The following is a 14,004-nucleotide window of genomic DNA, read 5'->3' on the forward strand; positions in this document are numbered from 1 at the left end:
TGCCCTAGAACAGGGGTCACCAACCTTTTTTGAACCTGAGAGCTACTTCATGGGTACTGAGTCATACGAAGGGCACCCAGTTTGATACACTCTTCTGAAATAACAAATTTGCTCAGTTATATATTATTATTAATACACTCATCTATGTGAAGACGCTGATCATGTTAATGATTTCTCACAATAATTATCCACAATGACTTAAAAAAGTTGGGAAAGAGTTGTTCAAGAATGAGTTGTGCTATTTTTAGAACAGGCCTGCGGGCGCCTCATATGGTCCTTGCGGGCGCCCAGGTGCCCTATGTTATAGCACTGTTATAGCACACATAGCACTATGTTGGTGAACCCCTTTCCTAGAAAATAATAATTGCAGGTTAGGTTTGGTGCTAACATTATTTTTTTTCGACTGCATTTCACGACTCAATTTCACAGTATTTGCCTCCAATTCCTGAGCTTGGATTTACTTTTGCATTTGTTATTTTATGCATGAAGTTACAGAGAGTGCTAGACATGCAGCAAGTGCGGCAGGAATCAAACCCGCGTCACTGCAGTGCCGTAAGGACTGATCTTTAAAGCTACGACCCACTGGGGTGCCCCGGGATGGGTTTTCAAACAGACACAATTAAAGTTTCTTAGGCAGGCAATTAGGGCAGGGTGAAAGGGCAGTAATTATGTAATGTTATCGCGTAGCTCTGCTGTTTTTAACCTTTTGCATGCAATCCAAAGGAATAGTCAGATGATAACAGTGAATCACACAACAAGCAGAAAGTTGTTGTGACGCCTTGTGGATTAGTGGGCTCTTCAGCGACCAATCTTAATTAATTCCTTTTATGTTGGAACCCAGACAGGGTGCTGAACTGACATAATTTATAATGCATCAGTTGATCTAAGACGCTGTCAGCCGTGTCATCGTTTTGTTGAACTTCCAGTCGGGTTTTTGGTATTTGTTTTTGCTTGACGTGGTTGGTTGTGCAAGTGCTCCTGGGAGCGATGGAATTGTTAGCCTCTCCTGTTCCACCATTTACCGGGCCTGATTGGCTAAAGTGTGAAGGTAATACCAGAAGACTATGTGTTTACTGCCTGGGAGATCCATGATACTGAACAAACACTCTGTCAGTGATGGCTGTCAGACTATAGAGCTATTCAAAACTTGTTCAAACAAATAAATGTTGCTTCCAGCACCTTTAATGATGGTGTGTGTCTTGTTTGTGTCGTGTGTGTCGTTGTGTATGTGCCTTGTGTATGTATCTGCCGTGCGAATGTGTGTTTTTGTCTGGGTGTTTGTCTTGTTGAAAGGGCGTCATATTGTGTTTGTGTGTGTGTCTTGTTTTTTTATGTGTTTTTTTGTCTTGTTGGGCGTTTGTCTTGTTGGTCTGTGTGTGTGTGTGTGTGTGTGTGTGTCTTGTTGGTTTGTGTGCGTGTATTTGTGTCAGTGTGTAGATGTATCTAATGTGTCTTGTTTTGTGTGTGTGTGTGTGTGTGTGTGTGTGTGTGTGTGTGTGTGTGTGTGTGTGTGTGTGTGTGTGTGTGTGTGTGTGTGTGTGTGTGTGTCTTGTTGGTTTTGGTGCGTGTATTTGTGTCAGTGTGTAGATGTATCTAATGTTTCTTGTTTTGTGTGTGTGTCTGTGTGTGTGTGTGTGTGTGTGTGTGTGTGTCCACAGGAAACTGGCCAAGTCCACTCTGGTGCTGGTGTTGGTGTTCGGGGTCCACTACATCATCTTCGTGGGATTACCGCAGACGACTAAAGGGCCAAGCTGGGAGGTCCGCATGTACTTTGAGCTGTTCTTCAACTCCTTCCAGGTATACTCACACTAGGCAATAGGAAAGTTCCATTAACCATTTACTTTTACCATAATGAAGGTATTCTTGCCGTTCTTAAGGCCCTTGAACACATGCATCCCCTTAATAATGGGGCATAGTGGGCAGGGCTGTCGTGTAGTGAAGGGTGTGTGCGTCATGTACTGAAGTGTGATGGGGGTGTTTTATGTACTAAAGTGCGTATGACGTGTGCTAAAGTGTGTATCGTGCAGTGAAGGGGGTGTGTCATGTAGCCTGTGAGTCCTCAGATAGACCCTTGTTGAACGTTGGTTCCTAGAAGTATAGAAGTATCAACTCAGGCTTTTTACTTAAGTAAAAGTATAAAAGTACTGGTTTCAAAACTACTTAAAGTATTAAAGTAAAAGTAATGCAAGGGGAAAAAAATGCCATTCAGGACAAAAGCGTAGGCCGTGCCACAGGGGCCTATAAAATTACAATTACAGCTTTTTTGCCAAGTATGCTCACACATACAATTTGTTCTCTGCATTTATCTCATCCGTGAATTAGTGACACACACACAGCACACCTCTATAGCACACTGCCCCACTTCCCCCAAAAAACATTTTTCTAAAGGCCATCTAATGACTATAATGTTAATGTTTATTGGGATGCACCTGTTTTAGACACACAAAGTATTTGTACTTCGTTACTTGACACCTTTGGTGGTAACAAGTACAAAATCGAGCCACACTTGGGGCCCTATCTTGCATCCGGCGCAAGTGACTTAGTCACTGGCGCATGTGTCGTTGCTAGTTTACAACTGGCGCAGAGCGTTCTTTTCCCACCACCGCCACTCGCCGGTAAATTAGGGATTGATCATGCGCCCCAAGGGGCGGTTCGGCGGAAGGAGGAGGCGTGTTCTGGCGCAAACGGTATTTTGCCGTTTCTGAATACCATTGCGCTACTGACCAGGAAATACCTGGTTAAAAGTCAGTGGCGCGTTGTTCAGATGCCAATTTAATGGCGCATGCATACATGCGCATGCGATGCATACGGATTGCATGTGCACCTCGCGCATACACTTTGCTTCTCCCATCTACCTAGCCGCACATTCTTGGTAAATTATTTGGGAAAGAACAGCTGATGCAGCCGTAATAAGTTGTACTTTTAAATCAATGCATCTGCAAACACCATACAGCAAACACATATTTTCTTGACAGAGACATCGTGTAGGCCTACATGCCCATAACTTTTAGGATTGATGAGTATTTGATCGTGAAAAACATTGTTTTACCGCGAGTGAGTGTTAAAAAGAATGAATGAATGCGGGCGCGCGTGTGTGCTCTGTTTAAACACATGCAAACTAAACACGTAACGCATAATACAATCAATGGCAATGTCTATTACTGCGGGGACACATGCATATTAGGATAGCATACAATACTGATAAGAAACAATGTTTATAATGTATTGCGTATATCATTAAATAGAACCACAGTTACCGCATATCATATGTTATATCATATACGTTTTCTTTGCCAAAATTTATTTGAGGACTCAGTATTTCTGAAGTTGTGGAAGAAAACCCCTTATTCCATGTGTGAATTAGGCCATATTATTTGGCAATAAAGTGAGCCATTTGCAGTTTGAAATTCATGTGCATCTGTCTCATCGGAGACTGCAGACGCGCTGTCAAAATATCAACTCGTCCGATTCAAATGCGCTCATGGCTCTTAAAGGGGATGGGAGCTGGCACTCTCATTGGTTTGTTGGACGTTACGCCCAAACCACACCTACGGGTAACTAGGCTGCTTCAGACCGACCCTTTTGACACTTGCGCCGCGACGCAAGTGTCATTTATCCGCCTGTAAAATAGCGATGGCGCCGTAGAACCGCCCACAAAGCTACTTGCGCTTTGCGCTTCCCACTTGCGTTTCAGACCGTTAAAATAGGGCCCTTGGTGCGGGACAGGGGCCTAATTCCCACCCTGGTTAGGATACCTCATTACATTCAAGCCGGACAGCATGCTCGGCTTTCCTATGCTCAAATTAAATTGTACAGGGAATAGCATACATAATGATTTTAATGTGATGGGTTCAAGTCCACTTAATATACTAGACAACCCAGTACGTACACACACACACACACACACACACACACACACACACACACACACACACACACACACACACACACACCCCCTTGATGGCAGCCATGGGTTATCTCTGAGTATAATTGTAATATCCAATTGCAGGTGCAGTGAGGAGTGCTGGGGACTGATCACGATCAATTTAGCTCTGCCTTTGTCTCCTATAGTCTAGCCCTCCAGACCGATCATTAAGGAGCTTCTTCAAAATCTATTTAGAGTGAATTTAGACTGGTGTGGTTGAAGGCTAACATTGATAATGAAAACAAACAAAGCTGGACCGCCGACCCAAGAGACTTCCCCTTTTGGGCGGGTCATGGGGGGCACGTCATTTCTAATAGGCCTCTGACAGGGGTCTTTTTCCTCTAGACACATATACAGACACACACACACACACACACACACACACACACACACACACACAGAGAAACTCACGCAGACAGAGACACACGCACACAATGACACACGCACACAATGACACACGCACACAATGACACACGCACACAATGACACACGCACACAATGACACACGCACACACAATGACAATGACAATGACAATGACAAACACACACACACACACACACACACACACACACACACACTTTTTACCAGTCCACCGCTGAGATATAAATACTTAGAATCTCGCCACTGACAATTACCCAATATTAAAAGAAATACAAAAATGAGCACTGAAACTAATACAAATGACATTAAAACTAAGCATTTTCAAAATAAAGAAAATAACTCGACTAGTAAACCAGCTTTAAAAACAATTTACAATGAAACTGAATTAAACAAAACAAATGCTAGACCGTGAAAAACAACCATGTCTGTGTGCACGCGCATGTAATAATTATAAATGTTTTTCCCTACTGATTAATTGCATTGACTAGCTTTGTTTTCTCATTCGTCATTCCTCCGCTCAACCAACACAGTCTCACTCCGAGAACGTCAAATACCGACTGTTGGCAAAGGCCCTTTAGCGTCGGTGACTGACGGGAAAGGTACCCTTTTTAGTCGGTCGGTGACGGTAAAGGTACCCTTCGGCGTCTTCTGCATACGGAATGGGGGGTGCCTCACTACGTCTCTAATAGACGCTGTGAGCATCTTTCCTATTGGATAGTTTTTAGGATATTCTTCTGTGAAAATGGCGGACATACTTTTTATCCTGGGTGGAAAATATGATATTTTAGCATAGTTAAACCATTAAAAGTGTTTATGTAAAAAAAATTAGCGAGAAATGTGCATTTTACTTTCATAATCGTCGTTCGGCGAACGTGAAGGATGTTTGGTTTGATAGATATGACGAAGAATATTTCATCGGGCGATAATGGCCGGCGTACAGGCATCCCGGGCTCACGAAAATAGGTGACACTGTCACGTTATTTAATCTATTGAAACGTGATCAGGTACACGTATTTTCTAAATGTTCGTGTCAAAAAGCACAATTTTCAAACTCATGCATATCAATTGGAAGTATTTGTCGTGATTTGTCACTAAGCACGACTTCCATCTAAGGTTCTGTCTGGGAGCTTTCTCCCTATTGTCCCTTAAGGAGCTCCGTACAGAACATTTATTGTTAAAAATTGTCTGTGATAACTAAGAATATGACAGCTTTTCCAGTCTCACCAATATGCGCACAGATCGCACGGTTTGACACTTTCAAAATGCGTGCAGTACATACGCCAAATGACCATTTCGTGTGCATACGATACGCACACACACACACACACACACACACACACACACACACACACACACACACACACACACACACACACACACACACACACACACACACACACACACACACTGCATTTCGCTGCCAAATAAATAAATACTAAGGCAGAATAAAGAATAAATTAATTCATTATCATTCAACTTCAACATGCGTTATCACAGTATAGTGGTGGAGGGATTACGTATGTTGGCCAACCCGGAAGTGAGTGTCGCCCTGGGTTCCCTTGACAAATAGCCAACGGGTTTTTCCATTTGATTTTGGATTATTGCAGAAGCACCTTGAAGCACCTCCTCAAAAACTGAAAATAAATAAAAATAACTGTGCTCCAAAGAAAGAAATGTAAACCAATGCATTCCGAATGGGAGTGTTTCTCCGATTTTTCCATGCTACACAAAACGAAATGTAAACCCATGCAAATAAAGACTTCATGGTCATAATCATTTAAATATCATTAATCTCCTGAGGGTGGTATTCTATTTTTTTCAACAGGGCTGAATCCAGTCACTTGACCGTCATGGTTGCTATGGTGGTTGCTATCCACCAGCCCCTCTCATCCTCACATGGCTCTAAAAACCACGCGGCAAATGAGCTGCCGTAAATTGTGTTGTTTTTGTCGTAAACTAGGGTCCGATGGTTAAAAAATAGACGGATATTCCAAGGTATCCTTAAAAGGCAGCTTGGATGTTTTTATTTTCTGCAGTTTAGACTTCTTCTATAACCTATTTTTGAAAGCAAAACACCAAGCTCATTGATTTAACGAGGCAGGGTTATTTGAAACAATTTATTAAATAAATATTTATGAGAGGTCATTCCTTCTCCTGAGTTTTCTTCCTATTTATGTCTAGTGTACAACCCTACTGTCCACAAGCATCACCCCCCCCCCTCCCCATATGGATTTGGAGAATTGTTGCCACGTCCCAGTGGTGGAGGTATCATATATATGAAAGAGGGCATTCAATTATACTGCAATGATCAATTAGGATGCCGAAGCCCTAAAGGAAGTGATGCAATAGGTGACTGGGTCGACGACCACACACATTTCCCGGGGCCCCGAGAACGTTCGAGGCAATTGCAACAGTGCCACACATGATCATATTTGAATATGTTTCGGGGTAGTAATTAGCTGTCGATTTTGGAGGCCTTTATCAATAATGACCAGCTATAGATTTGCTTCCCGATGGAGATTTTTGACAAATTACATGTTATTTAGCATCTACACGTTAAGCTGAGTCCAATGAGATCAAGCTCGCCCACTTGCTACACCGAGATCATGTCCTAGACCTAGGTGTACCATGTAAAATACATGTTACCATTTTCTAGAGTGTCATGCTTGGTGTCATTGGACTCAACTCAACGTGTAGAGGCTAAATAACATGTCATTTGTCACAAATTTCTATCGGGAAGCAAATCAATAGCTGCTCATTATTGATTAAGGCCTCCAATTTCGACAGCTAATTACTACCATTAAACATGTTCGAATATGCTCATGTGTGGCACCGTTGCAATCGCCTGGAAGCGTAGATGTTGAAGGACACCTTGTTCTCCCTCTTACGCCACCGGGAAGATATTTACATGCTTTTGATTGACTAATGAATTGATTCAGCTATTCCCCCAGAAGTCTGGGGTCAAAAGGTCAAAAGGAGCCGGCACCACGCCGCTTATGAGTCAAAAGTTAATGTGTATTTCTTTTTCTCTCATACATTTTGTCATTATTAAAGAGAGGCCTGATTCTCAGATATGCAGGTTGGATGGCTACGGTGTAGGTCTGGGAATAACTTCAGGCTAAAATCTTGCAAGCGAGCCGCTGGGTGCAGGTGCAACGAGATGGAGCACGTGCCGAGTCATTTCCTGTAGGGCTGGAGCCACAGGTTGAAGCGTATGCGTCCTTTGAGACCCCCTTTGATATATAAGAGACCTCAAAGTAAAGCTTACTTAAATGTCGTCGACCCAGTCACCTATTGCATCACTTCCTTTAGGGCTTCGGCATCCTAATTGATCATTGCAGTATAATTGAATGCCCTCTTTCATATATATGATACCTCCACCACTGGGACGTGGCAACAATTCTCCAAATCCATATGGGGAGGGGGGGGGGTGATGCTTGTGGACAGTAGGGTTGTACACTAGACATAAATAGGAAGAAAACTCAGGAGAAGGAATGACCTCTCATAAATATTTATTTAATAAATTGTTTCAAATAACCCTGCCTCGTTAAATCAATGAGCTTGGTGTTTTGCTTTCAAAAATAGGTTATAGAAGAAGTCTAAACTGCAGAAAATAAAAACATCCAAGCTTGGAATATCCGTCTATTTTTTAACCATCGGACCCTAGTTTACGACAAAAACAACACAATTTGAGGATGCCATGTGAGGATGAGAGGGGCTGGTGGATAGCAACCACCATAGCAACCATGACGGTCAAGTGACTGGATTCAGCCCCGTTGAAAAAAATAGAATACCACCCTCAGGAGATTAATGATATTTAAATGATTATGACCATGAAGTCTTTATTTGCATGGGTTTACATTTCGTTTTGTGTAGCATGGAAAAATCGGAGAAACACTCCCATTCGGAATGCATTGGTTTACATTTCTTTCTTTGGAGCACAGTTATTTTTATTTATTTTCAGTTTTTGAGGAGGTGCTTCAAGGTGCTTCTGCAATAATCCAAAATCAAATGGAAAAACCCATTGGCTATTTGTCAAGGGAACCCAGGGCGACACTCACTTCCGGGTTGGCCAACATACGTAATCCCTCCACCACTATACTGTGATAACGCATGTTGAAGTTGAATGATAATGAATTAATTTATTGTTTATTCTGCCTTAGTATTTATTTATTTGGCAGCGAAATGCAGTGTGTGTGTGTGTGTGTGTGTGTGTGTGTGTGTGTGTGTGTGTGTGTGTGTGTGTGTGTGTGTGTGTGTGTGTGTGTGTGTGTGTGTGTGTGTGTGTGTGTGTGTGTGTGCGTATCGTATGCACACGAAATGGTCATTTGGCGTATGTACTGCACGCATTTTGAAAGTGTCAAACCGTGCGATCTGTGCGCATATTGGTGAGACTGGAAAAGCTGTCATATTCTTAGTTATCACAGACAATTTTTAACAATAAATGTTCTGTACAGAGCTCCTTAAGGGACAATAGGGAGAAAGCTCCCAGACAGAACCTTAGATGGAAGTCGTGCTTAGTGACAAATCACGACAAATACTTCCAATTGATATGCATGAGTTTGAAAATTGTGCTTTTTGACGCGAACATTTAGAAAATACGTGTACCTGATCACGTTTCAATAGATTAAATAACGTGACAGTGTCACCTATTTTCGTGAGCCCGGGATGCCTGTACGCCGGCCATTATCGCCCGATTAAATATTCTTCGTCATATCTATCAAACCAAACATCTTTCACATTCGCCGAACGACGATTATGAAAGTAAAATGCACATTTCTCGCTAAAAATGTTTACATAAACACTTTTAATGGTTTAACTATGCTAAAATATCATATTTTCCACCCAGGATAAAAAGTATGTCCGCCATTTTCACAGAAGAATATCCTAAAAACTATCCAATAGGAAAGATGCTCACAGCGTCTATTAGAGACGTAGTGAGGCACCCCCCATTCCGTATGCAGAAGACGCCGAAGGGTACCTTTACCGTCACCGACCGACTAAAAAGGGTACCTTTCCCGTCAGTCACCGACGCTAAAGGGCCTTTGCCTACAGTCGGTATTTGACATTCTCGGAGTGAGACTGTGTTGGCTCAACAGATGAGCAGAGGAATGCTAAGAATGTTGTCCAGTGAGTGAGTACTGGGAGTTGGATGGTAGATTACCCCCTACTCCGTCCAATATAGCGCCACCATCTGCGGCTCAAACGGCCGGGGCCCGGCGGGGCCCCCAGCCTTCAGCCAGGGCCCCACCTGGGGGCCAGATCAAAAGCCTCAGCCAGCTCTACAGCTGGTCCAGTGGAGCAGGGACCCGTCGGCCCATAGCCCGCATTAGAGATACGCCATTAACGAGTGCCCAGTCACAAACTGTTAACAAAAGACATTAGTGAAATTGAAACAAACAAGCTTTTTGTGGGGACCGCGTATTGAATGTTCAAACACACTAGCATCGACAGAGGTGGACGTTAGGAATGCGCGATATAAACGATATACGATATAAACGATAAAAAATGGCCTACGATAGAGATTTTAGTTATATTGCTCTATCGCGATAATGTATGTTTGACGCGATCTATCCATGACTCGCGAAATATAAAGAGCCACGAGCTGCAACCGGCTGCAACGCATCGTCCGCGACCCGCGGAATTTAAAGAGCCACGAGCTGCAACCGGCTGCAACGCATCGTCCGCGACCCGCAGAATTTAAAGAGCCACGAGCTGCAACCGGCTGCAACGCATCGTCCGCGACCCGCGGAATTTAAAGAGCCATGAGCTCCAACCGGCTTCAACGCATCATCGTCATCTAAGTAAATATGGCTGAAAGCGAAACGGAGGAGCTGGTGATTGCTCTCATTTCATGTTCATTTCAAAATGATCTGCGTTAATTTTCCACTTATTGGTATCTGTGCACACACTTGGAAGATTTTTCTTTATTTAAAATAGCCATGCCTAATACTGGACGTATTTCCCTAATTCACAGTATCCGTTTCTTTATTATTCTTTATTAAGACACCACCAATTTTTATTTCATTAAGAGAAGTATACGTCATTACACAGAAGATTTTTTTCTTTTTTTAAAGTCTCTGCAGCTACAACATTATGTTGTATGATTAGTTTTGCACAATAAATGTTCTCAAAACGACATACATTTAGCAGTTTAGCTTTCCTTAGAGTCTATGTAACCTGTTCTGAAATGGTTCTATTATGATTTATATATCGTGATATATATCGTTATCGCAATAGGTTGCATGTATATCGCAATATGGATTTTAGGCCATATCGCCCATCCCTAGTGGACGTGGCATTGAAACATTTTGAAAATACTTAAAATTCTGGAGCTTAAAAACAGGCTACTTTCACAAAACCCGGATGAAAAGAATGATCTAGCTCTTAGTTAAACTCCGAACCATCAAACCTGTAATGCCCTGATTATTATGGACTGCCTTTGGCCTGGATACACACATGGAGGAGGATACATTTATTGATGGCAGTGGAATGTCATTCGTTCGTGCTGCTTTGATTACTGAAACACGATTTTCTCCTTCTTCCTTCTTCCCTCTAGCACATGCACCAACTAGAAATCCATACATTTACACAAAATTACATTTTGTGCATGGTCATCAAAAAAAACATGCAACTCGACTTTCAGGGACGTATCTGACTGGCACATGTTCTCTCCTTCTCTCTCACACTCCGGCACACTCAACCTCAGTCAACTCTCAGCCTGTGGAGAGCCATTAGCTCGCACTGCTTTCATCTTCCCACCCATTCATTTGTGCAGATTGAAAAGTCAGAAGCGTTATCTCTTGCCCCCCCCCCCCACCCCCGCTATCTATTGAGGCCAGATTGAGCAGGAGGAACGGCTTCACTATGGGGACCTAAATGAAATATTTCCCTATATATAATAACACAATACTATCATTCATATGCTTTTCAAAAAGCTCCTTTTCACAACATATTCCTACGTGAAGGTTGTTCAGTAACGTCGGTTCTGTTTTTCTGCTGGTTTTCTCCCAGGGCTTTTTTGTATCCATAATATACTGCTACTGCAACGGAGAGGTAAGTGCAGAATCGACCAATGAAATATATAAAGCGTATATTCAAGGTTAACGTTTCACATCAAACCCTACAAACCTAGGCTTGTCAATGTTCACCGCCGACCCCGCTTCTGTTCAAATGTATTCATTGGCTCGCCCTTTTTTTCCATCAGTGTTCATCTGCTTTACACTTTTTATTCCTTCCGAGTATCAAACATACTTTTAAGCTAAAATCATACGACATAGCATAGAATTCCCTTCGGCAATTCCCTTGCAACGATGTGGACATCGCCCCCATACAATCCTTTTTCGACCAATCAGACGCTCCCTTACCCCCGCCCCCCCCCCCCCCCCCGCTCCCCCTGCCGCCAGGTGCAGACGGAGGTGCGGAAGACGTGGACGCGCTGGAACCTGGCGCTGGACTGGAAGGTGCCGGTGGCGTGCGGGCCCTGCCGCTACGGCTCGGTGCTGACGGGCCTCAACAACAACAACCACAGCACCAGCAGCCAGTCGCACCTGGCGCTGGGCCACCACGCCGCCACGCGCTCCACCACGCTGGTGTCCAGCCGCGTGTACCGCAGCTCGGCGCCGCCCGCCCCCAGCGTCGCGCACGCCGCGCTGCCCGGCTACGTGGCGAGCGGCTCGGACGGCGACAGCCCCCGGCCGTCGGTGCGCGACGACGCCGCGGCGGAGGCGGAGGCGGAGGCGGGAGACGGAGACAGCGGGCCCAAGCGTCTGGAGGACATCTCGCTGAAGGAGGCGCTGCCCGTGCTGGACAGCAGCGCCACTGCCGAGGACGAGGAGGAGGAGACCCTGTGAGTGAGACCGCCTGGAGGGGGGGGGCGCCGTTGGGGTGGGGCTCAGGCCTCCGCTCGCCACTCCATGTCAACAGGGTGCTCAGAGGGGGGTCCGCTGACCAAGCGTTTACCCGCTTTGTACATCCGAACAATGCATGGCCAAGGAGTGATTGCATCGTTTATGAGTGAGAGTGGTGAGTCGCCCCGCGGGTTGCAGCTCTGCAGGGGGGGTCGTTTATTTGAAAGGTACTGGACGGAGCCACGGGCCGCGTGGCTGCAGCAGTGGGGCCCCTTCGATGGCGCACATAAGGCGCCGTTTGGCAGCCCCGGTGCGAGAGGGACCACAACAGAGTTTTTTTGTCAAACGAAACGCTTGATGGTGTAGGACTCGGGTAGGAAACTCATGAAACCCAAGGTGTTGGAGTACGGACATGTCACGTCAACGGTCATTTCAAAGGCCAGTTGGTCGCCGGATAAGAATAGAATGTTCTGGAAAAGATCCCAAGAAATGGGAACTGCCTCATCCATATGTCCACTCATTTATTGAATCACTGTGATATAGGTGTATATTTGTATATATGTATGTAACGCATGCAAGCTCCTTGTCTTGTCTTGCTGTATGCTTGGTGATGTGTTCAGTGCTGAATGTGTGCACGTGCTGCACACATCATTCTTTTAATAATTTAAAAAAATGGATGCTTGATTGTTTTTTCAATTGTTATTTTATTGACAAATTGTGCTTTTATCCCTTTCCTCACTTGATGTATGTTGTTTACATCGGCAGAATTTGTGGCTCAAAGTGTTGAAAAAAATTGCTATTTTTGTATAATGACATGTTTACAATGCAGCAACTGGAAACTGTGAAAAATGTACATAAATGGCGCTTCAAAACATGTACTGTGAGGTTTAAAGCACACACAAACGCACACACACAAACCACACACCAACACACACACACACGCGCACGCACACACACACAGCGCAGCAGCGCACAAACACAAACACCAAACCAGAATGGAGGAGTGTACACAAACCAACATACTTGGATGTTATCGCTTGTACCATTTTTGACAATCACTGATTGACCCGATGTCTTTAATCCACAGGTCTTAGGCCCAGTATTTTAGTTCGGGCTCTGTGGGCATGTTCATCAGGGGGTCCAGATGCACAACGCAGCTCACTGAATAAAGGGGTTAACAAGATATCCAACTATTTGTGTCACATCAGCTTTTACTACAGGTTATCGGCTCGATCGAGAGATCGAGCCAATTATTTTGTTCCTGAATCGTCATCAATCCCCCTCTTCTTAGCTCTAAAATATCGATTCCTCTTCATCACACTTAGTGTCACTCTCTCTTTATTTATTATTGACTTGATTATACTAAATAAAGACATCCGTCACCCTCACTTTCGCTTGTTTCCCCTTTGCTCCTTTATCTGTTCCTCTCTCTCAAATAATAAGAAATTGAAACCCAAAGCCTTTAACACAGTCTCTCTCTCTCTCTCTCTCTCTCTCTCTCTCTCTCTCTCTCTCTCTCTCTCTCTCTCTCTCTCTCTCTCTCTCTCTCTCTCTCTCTCTCTCTCTCTCTCTCTCTCTCTCTCTCTCTCTCTCTCTCTCAGACAACACGTTCAGGGTTTCACATTGCTGAATCTGTAATAAAACTCTTATGTATCTACAAAATGTTCAATGCTGTACATAAAACTACCCGCCACATATGACCTTTACAGGCACTTACAAGCCTCAGCCTTTGCTCTTGCTCTGAAGAGGCTGAATATGCATCATGATCTTTGCAAGGAAAGGGACATATATATATATATAATATATCGATGTGTATCTGTGGGAGATATTTTTAGAAGCCTAAAGGA

The 14,004-nt window shown here is 44.0% G+C and overlaps 1 protein-coding gene across 1 annotated transcript in view; it reads left to right on the forward strand.

Moving 5' to 3' along the window:
* The window catches only part of pth2ra (parathyroid hormone 2 receptor a), a 55,277-nt gene extending 41,273 nt beyond the window's left edge, over positions 1-14,004 (forward strand). The window contains exons 11-13 of the mRNA XM_060040265.1: positions 1,659-1,797; positions 11,322-11,363; positions 11,714-14,004. Coding sequence (XP_059896248.1) covers positions 1,659-1,797; positions 11,322-11,363; positions 11,714-12,160 — 628 coding nt within the window. The 3' untranslated portion in view covers positions 12,161-14,004. The remainder of the gene's footprint in view (positions 1-1,658; positions 1,798-11,321; positions 11,364-11,713) is intronic.

Source organism: Gadus macrocephalus, chromosome 20, assembly GCF_031168955.1.
Source record: "Gadus macrocephalus chromosome 20, ASM3116895v1".
Lineage (NCBI taxonomy): Eukaryota > Metazoa > Chordata > Actinopteri > Gadiformes > Gadidae > Gadus > Gadus macrocephalus.